Source organism: Anastrepha ludens, chromosome 3 (genome assembly GCF_028408465.1).
Source record: "Anastrepha ludens isolate Willacy chromosome 3, idAnaLude1.1, whole genome shotgun sequence".
Classification (NCBI taxonomy): Eukaryota; Metazoa; Arthropoda; class Insecta; order Diptera; family Tephritidae; genus Anastrepha; species Anastrepha ludens.
The window spans coordinates 71,072,659-71,083,240 of record NC_071499.1 but is presented as its reverse complement, the minus strand read 5'-3'; the positions used below and the strand labels follow the sequence as shown (position 1 = coordinate 71,083,240).

Genomic DNA, 10,582 nt, shown 5'->3' with positions numbered 1-10,582 from the left:
ATTTTTTTGTATGACTGTGTTTTCAAAATGTTAAACTAAACTATTTACCTCTAGAAATATATTAAATGTAAAATGTAAACTATTTTAATTTTTATGCTGAAAGAAAAAGTAAATGTATTTAAAAATATTATTTTTACTTTCAGTCCAAAATAATTCTCCCGATTTAGTTTATGTCGCGCCACTGCCTGCATATGCAATCTTATCGGCACATTGTTGTCAGTGATAAACGTGTTCGGCAGTCGGCGATATGCAGTAAGACATACAAATAGCAAAATTATTTGAAGGCAGCAATCAATATAAGACGACGCGTGCACATTACGAACACGTCGCGAAAAGTATCGGCTTCGACGCCAACGCCACTATCGCTTTATCTTTCCACACCTTCGAATATTCAAACATCAGAGCAAAGCGTGCACACTCGACCACCGGTGATTAACTGTGTATTTAATAACGATAGGAATTTTCAGTTTTAAAAGTTTCGCTTTAAAATTCACAAAGTTCATAGTTAATTCAAAATGAATACAAAAGTGGTGTTTTCAATATTTTTGACGCTTGTCATAATTTTGGCCGATTTGTGTACATCGATCGAGTCCCGTAAAGTGATATTCTACAATGGCCAACATACGGTACAGAAAAGTCAATTGCTTTCCACACAAATAATGTCGAAGCCATGTCCAGTCGGTAGAATGCGAGATCATCGTAATCGTTGTAGGCGAGCCATTATATTTAGTAGAAGTGAGTAGATAAGAAATACCCAAAAATGACTACAATAAATTTGGTGCTTAATTAAAATGTCTAAATGGTCAACGTTTTTTCCATTGGTTGTTTGAAAATAAAATACGTCTTAGTGCAGAATGATATGTACAGCTGTGTTCACGATAATAGCGGTGCGATTTATTGTTAAGTTTTGGCTATTAAATAAAAAAAAAATTGTTTTTTATACAAATATAGCTCATTTTACGACAAAAACCATGTAACTCAAAATTTCAAACTATGTGCTAATTAAAAAAAATCAAAAAATTTTCATTAAAATTTCAAAAACTTCAGTCAGAAGTTTTAGAAAAATTTCGGGTTGCAGGACTACACCCCATTGCATTTCAGGGTTGGGTATAGCATAATTAGTTCAATAAACGGATAGCTAAACACTGAAAAACTGAAGATTTAGTGATAATGAAACCCTTATTTTAAGTGACTAAAAAAGTAGTGGTAGTGCTATTTAGTAGTAGCGCAAAATGCTCAACCCTGTTGAATTATAACTATAGTAAAATGCCTGTGTATAATAAAATGCAAGTTTAAAGTGACTTGAGTATTGCGTTGACTTTTGACAATTATTTTTGCTGGCAGTCTTGTCCATATAAAAAAAAATTAGGTATTCATATAAAGAGTGGTTAAATTTCAAGGGCCGATGCTGAATGTAAGCCACACGTAAGCGTCAACAACACCGTTCTTTCTTTGGCGTTATTTGAAAAAAAGATGTACGTCGATAAGCCAACAACAATTCAAGAGCTAAAGGATGAGATAAGTCGGTACATTAACGGCATAGAACCTCAATTATGCCTCAGCGTCATCGAAAATTTGGACCATCGGATGGAGGTGTGCCGACGAGACCGCGGCGGTCATTTCGCTGATATTTTGTTTTATACGTAATTGAACTGTACCATTATTATCATAATGAAGAAAAATGACAATATTTTCTCAAAAACAAATATGTATTTTATTCAAAACCAATACCGGCCCTTGAAACTTAACCACCCTTTATAAAAGGTATTGTAAATATGTATCTTTCTTCAGCTTAATGTGACGATTTAATCCAAATTATGTTGGATTGATTTTATGCTGAGAATATAATTAAAGTTCAATAACATAATATATAATATATAGTGGACGATTCCTCGTCGATCTCACTGAACTTTCTTGGATGTTAGGCTGGGCTCGGTAATTTGACCACAACCTTCTTCAACTGCTGTTCTCGTACGTGACATATTTTTCAACGCTAGTCACAATCCAGTTTAAAAATGAGACAGCTTCGATTGGTTTCAGCAACAAACCACAAAAGTTTGTTTAACCCAAAAAGTGTGTTCACACCAATTCGAGTGGCTTTTATTAAGAGCATCCTTATATAAACGGTCTTCTGACAAATTTTCAGTTCCTGGGCAATGTAGAAAGTGCACACCACCCAATAAAGTTCCCTGATTTTCATGATTCCGTCAATATTTACGAAGATAAGCCAATTAGAGCGCACATCCGCTTTGATGCCGGTATTACCAGAGCGCAATAGAGTGAATCTCGACATTTCTGGTGGCCACCAGAGCGGAATTGGTTGGTGCGTGACTACCACTTAGTTTTGTGCGGATTCGAAACCCGCTGTGTGCACGAAACACTAAAATTATATAAAATGTTTTCTCTAATCGCGATTGCCCGTCGGTAGGCAATCTCAAAGCTCCGAGTTTATTTCTGTTCTTAAAAAGTTTTTCATACAAAACTATCCGCCGTTGCCATTCGGAGGGGGCGAAAACCTGTAGGTTACTCCATTTATGAAACAACGTCGAGATACGCATTCCAAAAATTGGACAAAGAGCTCTGCCAAAAAACCAATACATTCTCCCTTGCATCGCATTTCTTTTGCATTTAATACCTTCTCAACACGAGTACAATTGGATACACTTTTACCAGCTTGGGGTATGCCGATAGGGCATACAAGTAGTAGGTACTAGGATGTGAAACATTAAAATTTGGTTTGCCATTTTCACTCGATATCCAGTGAGCTATCGCAGAATGCCACTCTTTATTCTTCAATATAGCTTTTTTTCTGGCATTTTTTATTATTATTCGTCTTTTGATGCTATGCATACAAATCACTTAGTTTTCTTTCAAAATTGTTACCATATTACTGCATCATTGCTACGCCTGCCTCTTTAGGGTAGACTCTACAATTTTCGATTAGCTTTAAGTCTTGAGAACCCCCGAGCCGTGGCAGCACTTCTATACCTACATAGCTTGCTGAAGCGATGAATGCCCAATTAAAAAGGGGCACGATTTTATATGGATATGTTTGAAGATTTTTTCAAGCACCAGTTCTTTGAGCAGCACCGAAATCTATTTGTCCTTTGTGTATGATTCCTTCTAGGTGATGTACTTACCCTGGACTTTCACGGGAAATAATTTGTGACCTTCATCGAGTTTAACGACTTGACGCTCGAGTTTTTTTTCACAAAAAGGTAACCAAGAATATCAGATTTTTTTATTTTGTTTTTTCTTTTTTTTAAATTTGTGTGCTTAACCCATCTTCGGCCGCTACAAGAATTCGACATAATTTTTCCATTTCCTTTTTAGTCAGTGCTTATGGGACCATAATCAAGAAAAATTAAAAAAAAAAAAAATTCTGACCATCGGTGTTTTAGATATGGACTGGTCGAAAAATCGACCGCTGGCCAAAAACCGTCAAATATATTAGAAAAAAAAATACAACATTTATGAAAAAAATTTAGCACACGAAGTCAATTTATTTCATTTTATTTCAAATACAAATATTTTTTTGTTGTTTTATTGATAGAAAAGTCAGCTTACAAATTTTTATGATAATCATCAAAACATTTAGTATGTAAATGAATATTGCATTTTTTGCAAGTAAAAATAGTATGTTTCTTGCGAAATTTACACCGCCGAAATTTGTTTTCAATGTTTCTCATGACGTGTACCCTTTCATTGATCCGAGGAAGGTTCGATGGACCTTCATCTCCATGTTCGTTTTCATACTCGTCCTCGTCCTTGTCGTAATTCAATAATTCTGTTGTGACTTTGGAACGAAAATCAATTTGTGACAGTGGTTTTATCTTTTCAATTTTTGCCATTATACAATGAAGTTTCCATGCATTGACCATTGCGTTACCAAGAGCATTTGTCCATATTGGCCACCACCATTTTTTTCCTCTCATACATATTCTATAATTTGCCACCGCATTATCATGGAGATCCACACCACCCATGCCATGATTATACTCTTGAATAACTTTTGGCTGCGGGATAGTGATAGTTTGTTTTTTCTTCCGACAATATCTTTTAGTGCTAATAATTGGATTGACTGTGGAGTTATTAGTTATAACATTGACTACAGCATTATCATTCCACCGAACAGTCAATATTTCTTGCTGATGATCAAATAGTTGGTCAAATGTTCCTCGTATTTCTTTTTTTAAATTTTTCAAAGGAGAATCGCCCATTCTATTTTCGCTTATAGTACCAGAAGGCACATTAGATGGTATGAAGAGAAAAAATTATCAAAGAAAATGATGTGGCACTCAGGGTCCGATACGTTGTCAAGCAAGTCTAAGACTGTTTGTGCGCCTAGACCAATCGTTTTATCCTGAGGGGTTGCTGCTCCCCCGTACAATGAACTAGAAAATAGGTATCCACTTTCAGAGCATAAGCACCATGTTTTAAACCGAAACCGGATTGGCTTTCCCTTGATAAACATTTTGCAGGAGTGGCGTCCAAAGTATGGAATCATCTGTTCGTCTATAGAGAGATTATGGCTAAAGACTCCAAACTGCATAAACTTTTTGTTGAGAGCGTCAGTAATAGGACGAACCTTCGCAAAACGGTCTGCTGCGTTTAAATTCGTGTTGTCAGCGAGATGGAAAAACTGCTTAATTTCTTAAACCGATTACGACTCATAGCCTGCTTCACAATTGGAACCCCCATGTCCGGTCCAACAGACCAGTAGTGGTCAATGTGTGGCAAAGTCGGGGTACCATACCATAGGAACAATATTCCAATAAACCCTTTTAGGATAGTTCCGCCCTAGTTCGATATTAGACGAATGAGTACTAGTTCGATTTGTAGGTATTTTCTAATAGTCCCGTACCATCCAATATAGGACAGGTTCGATTTTGGAGGTAAGGTACTAGTGCTGAACTAGAATTTTGGTTCACTAGTTGTGATTTTCCCAGCAGGGGTAGTACTTTTCCCATACCACAAAGATACTTACTTCCATCTCTTTCAATAAGAAAAAAATATTGCTAGATTTTGTTCTATCCTACATGACAGTTCCTGGCCAGCGGTCGATTTCTCGACCACTAAAGTTTACGTCCATGAAACAGTAAAAATTATTGCAATATCGATATGATACTTTTTTGATTCTCTTAATTTCATCTTTTCTCTTCACAATAAATTAGTAACAATTATTTGTTTTTTTGCTTTTTATTATTTTTTCATCTGCACAAAAAACACGTAAAAATAGTGATAATTTCATTCTTTTACAAAAATCTGCCCTGAACCTTTTTTTCTTAAAAAATTATGCTCTTGAAATTAACTAAGCTCCAAATTTAAAACTTGTGAAAACTGATCAATAAATTTACATTTAGTTTCTGAGATATTGGAGTCCGAAGTTGGTGGTCGAAAAATCGACCAGCTGCCGAAAATGGGTTAAAAATAAAAATAGCAAATGACAAGTAGTGATTGGCAAGCACGATTCGTTCATATGTCGTATGTAATATAAACGTATCGAAACTTGCGAGCAGCACTCGGGTTGGTGCCTTACAGTATGCCCACATGTCCATCGCACGCGAGCGCTGCCCCTCAAAATCATTAAGTGAGTTCAAAGTAGTGCATTCGTCACTAAAAGCGATATTTACCATATAAAAGTATTGAATTCCTAATTGATTTTAATAGAAAGACGCATGAAAATATTTTCCAACAATCTTATGATGTGTTGTAAAAGTTTGTCTCAGGCCCGTGCGCACGGAGGTTTTAAAAAAATTTTTGACATGAATCGATATGAAAAAAAAGCACTGAACAAAAGTTGGAACCCCCGCTAAATCTGAAGGCCTGCGCACGGGCCTGGTTTGTCTATAAATCTAAAGAAAATCAAGTAACGAAGAAAATTTATCAAGATTTTCGATTTTCACAGTAGTTTCTCTCTAAATCTATAGGGTTATTCCAACGGTGCTGAGAATGCATTTGGTAGCCCTGCAAAGTTAACCCGTTCAGTACTATTGCTCTGTAGCTTTCGCGGTGTCACTGTTATAGCTTCACTTGAGGTGTCACTTCATTCCGAAAAATAAAAAAATAAGAAAAATTCGCATAGGTCGATATTAGGACTATTCATTGGAGAGCAATTTTTTCTCTACAAACTCCTGCAACGAGAAATATGCAGCCGCCTTGTTTTAATATAACTTACAATTGTTCTTGACGATTTCGTGCCGCTCATCTCCAGTGACTACCTGATTCATTCAAACCATGGGCTCACATTGAAGCTGGAACTCGAGAAAAGGCGATGTGGCACTAAGCATTTAATTTAGCAAGAAAATTCTATAGCTGTTTGATATGGCGTTTTACAAGTAGCTTCAATGTGACAAAAAATTCCTTGAAACACCTTGAATGTCACAAAAGATTCTAGCGAATTGCTTTGTTATGTGAGTGACTCATTTTCAAGAAGCCACGAAAATTTGGGTTCGAAAAATTATCTAAGATGTTATCAACTTCAAACTTCTGCCGAGACTTAAGTAAGCTTCCCTCTATGTGAATTTTTAGGACTAACATTGTATTTGTCAGTTACCTACTAGAACGAAATCGTTAGAATCAAGGCTTTGCAACTATTGTATATTACATTCCATCCATAGGCAGCGAAAATGTTTTGGGTGCCTTTTGCGATTTTCCTTCATGCTAGTGGTGGTAGTGAAATACAGTGGCCGGCATAACTATGAATACCCCTTGAAGAAATATTTTGTTATGGAAATAAGTCCGTACGCTGCTCCTCGAATTTAAGATTGTACACATTATTTTTCTAAGTGTGAGCTGGCAAACCAGCGCCGTTAAAAATGTGCCGTTATCTTTTCATATGGCAGAACAATTTTCACTAATTGCGTCTCAGTTGCTTTTCGGATTCGACAAAAGTGTGCATACCGCTAAAATATCCGCGTGTGTTGTCCTTCGTTTTAAATATTTCCCAAATTCGTAGTGAAAAGGTAATGGAAACAATCTTTTGGTGTTTATTTTACCTTGCATTTTACAACAAATATACTTTTAGCATATTGTAATGCCTAAGTCGAAGGAAATAAGCATTGATTTAAGAAAACTAATTGTTCAGGCCCACAAAAATGGAATGGAGTATGGCAAAATTGCTAAAACATATAATAGATGCAAGTCAACAATCCAGAGAGTTATAAAAAGTTTCAAAAAAAAATTGCGGCTTTGCGAGCGCTCCAAGAACAGGTCGGCCCAGGGTAACCAATTCTCGCGATGACACCCAAATAGTAAGGGAAATTAAGAAAGATCCGACAACTTCGGCAATGTTTATTAAAGAAAGTCGTCAAATTAATGTAAGCGAGCGAACAATTCAGCGGAGAATTCGTGAAGAGGGGTTCACTAGTCATCACAAGATCAGGAAACCTTTCATCAGCAATAAAAACATGAAAGCGCGACTAGCATTTGTCAAAAAGTAGATGAGAGTAAGTTTGAGTTTAAAAATACAAGAAGAATCTGGGGATGTTTTTCCTATAGCGGTATATCAGATCTGGTACATATTGAAGGAAAAATGGCTGGGGAGTCCTACGTCAATATGCTAAGCACATTCCTAGAGCCCTCGGCACGAAGAATGGGTCTTGGACACAATTTTATCTATCAACAAGACAACGACCCCAAACATACCAGTCGCGTAGCAAAGAAATACTTTAGACGCTTTTAGAATGGCCCGCTTAAAGCCCAGACTTAAATCCTATCGAGCACTTATGGCAATATTTAGACGAAAAAATCGATCGATCAAGTTGCTGCTCGAAGAAAGCAGAATTTTTTCAGAAACTGCAAGTGACCTGGAATAAAGTACCTGAAGAGCTTCTTAAGAGATTAGCTCACAGTATGCCACGCCGCTTTTTGGCTGTAATTAACGCAAAAGGCGGCAACACTAAGTATTGAGTCATTTGCATAACGTTATTACTTTTATTATTACTAGTAGGGTACAAAGGTATGCAAATTTTGTTGCTACATGTTTCTGGGCATTTATAAAAAAATATGAAAATAATATTTAGTTTTTGGAATTGAAATATTTTGATTTGTGTTTTTATAATGTTACTATATTGTAAATAAATTAATAAGTTAATCGAAATTTGAATGATATAATAGAAAAAAATATTTGTGTTTGAATTTTCCTTTAGGTAGGGTATGCATTAGGCCGGGTCGATTTGTGGGGAGGCAAAAAAATCGCCCATTGCTCTGTGAAAATCATATTCTAGGGATCAAAATAAGAGACATTGCCGAAGGAACCATACCTCTAAAACGAATTCTGATGCCCCCCAATTTGGATCGAACTTTTTAGTTTCTTTTCTATAACTCACTTAAATTAATTTTTTCATTTACATATGTTATGACTAAATAAATTTCTTAAGAGAAAAATTAGATATTATTATAAATAAATAATAAATATTACTATAAATAAATAAAAATAAAGAAGAAACATAGCCATTTAGCTGATTTTTTTCATGTAAATGGCAAAAATGGTGATATTTTTAATGCCCTAGTATGAATAGTTATGTCGGCCACAGTATATACCGAATTTTCTGTTTTTTTTTCTCGATTTAGAACATTATAGTACAAGGTGGAGCAATATTAACCACCCTATAAAAACATTTATAATTTTTGCAATTGGCGGCGTACGTCGATCATATTTGCCACTTCTGAACCAGACAAATATTATATAAATTAATAAAATAAAGTTTTTGATTACGCGAAATATTTTTTTTTTTAGTATTTAGTAAAAAATGTAATTCAAAATAAAATTGGTTGATTAATTTTGCGCTACTTTGTACAAAGCTGACTCCAGCAAACACAGAACCACCAAATTATTTCTTTTGAAATGCAATACCTCCTCTACACCGCCATATATAAGTAGTATTACCCGATCCAATGTGCATACATACAGGTATTTATATTCTTAGACATTTCTCATTTGAGGCACCTAGCGGAAAACATTCACAACTTTTACTTCACCTAATACTCGTATAACCAGCGTAAAGAATATCTATTTGTTGCGTTATCTTAAAGATATCGAATGAATGCCATGTCCCGCCATTTAAGCACCAATAAAGGATGTTTCCATTGAAACCTAGCCGTAATAACTAAATTTAGAAATTCTAAAATTAATTTTTATTTCTTTTAATTTTTTTGCAGAACCGAAATAGCAAAAGGGCGTCTCGTACACTCACTGTTGAGTTATTTATCAGCGAGTGATTTCGTATCGAATTCTTCGAACAGCCGTTGTTTAATGGTTTTGCCTCTTTGGGGACCTGATAAACCAATGGGGAAGACTTTTATCAGCTGTAGTATTGCAGCTTTATTGTAATAATGTTTTATTACTTTTGCATATATACATATATATATATATATATATATTTATAAGTTCACGCATTGTACAATAATTTTATCAATTTTATTACAAATTATGAAAAATAAAAAACTTCCTGCGTACGTTAGACTTTGCGTGTATGTGTGTGTGCGAGTAGTCGACTGTATTTATCGGTGTGAATGTTGAGAACTAAGCTTAGTAAGTAAGTGGTAAACACTAAGACACTAAACCTATTATTATTAGCTGCACGATTTCGTTTATGTAAATATAAGTCGAATTTTTTGTAAATTCTTATCAAATGAATAAAAAAATAAAAATACAAAATAAACAATAAGTTAAAATTTATCAGTTTACAAATATTTATGGTGTTATAAATATGATACATTACATTTTTGTTATGTTTTTTAGGTTTTCATTTTTTTTGTTCATTTTTTTTCTTTGTCGAATTCGGCGTGAAGCACGTTCGCTCATATTCGTCACAGCAATGGGCATCGTGATAAGCTGTTGAGTTCACATTTTTCAGGCTTCGTTTTGTGCGATGTATACTTCAAATCAGAGACCTTAATTATAATAAACAAAAGAAAAAGTTAACATTTAGTAACACATGGGCTGAAAAGTCCCGGACCTAACTAGTTTTATATTGCATTCACATCTTTTTCAGTTAGCACTAACCTTAAAAAGACAACTGTTCAATTTTCAGGATATGCTATTCATTAGTTTGTGAGTTATTGTGTTAAAAGGGATACTACATTTGTAATTTTCAAAAAAAATGGATGCAAAAGAACTTCGTGTTTTAAGTTTATACTGCTTCTTGATGGGAAAAATATCGTTCAAGCGAAGCAATGGCTAGAAAGGTGTTATAGGTGCCCCCTTCCATCATAAAAAACAATAAAACGATGGTTTGCTGACTACAAACGTGGTCGTCGAGACACCGATGATGCACAATGCAGTAAACGCCCAAATAAGGCGGTAACACCAGCAAACATAAAAAATAATCCTCAGAAACGTTTTGAATGATTGAAAAGTTAGTTGCGTGAGTTCGTTGACATCGTAAAGATATCAAAAGAATGTATTGGATATACTAATATTGCATGAGCATTTGACTATGAGAAAACTCTAATCAAAGTGGGTGCCGCGTTTGCTCACTGTTGACCAACAACAACAACATTTTGACGATTCTGAGCAATGACAGAACTACTTAAATTGAACTTCGAATTATCCCAAATCCACCACATATGCCAGATT

General features: G+C 35.0%; 1 protein-coding gene across 1 annotated transcript; it reads left to right on the top strand.

Annotated features, from left to right (window-relative positions):
* Positions 1 to 308: 308 nt before the first annotated feature.
* LOC128856545 (uncharacterized) lies at positions 309 to 9,608 on the top strand. Its single transcript, XM_054091849.1, has 2 exons — positions 309 to 735; positions 9,163 to 9,608. The coding sequence occupies exons 1-2, from the start codon at positions 516 to 518 to the stop codon at positions 9,171 to 9,173; spliced, it is 231 nt and encodes a 76-aa protein (XP_053947824.1). The 5' UTR covers positions 309 to 515; the 3' UTR covers positions 9,174 to 9,608.
* The last annotated feature ends 974 nt before the right edge of the window (positions 9,609 to 10,582 follow it).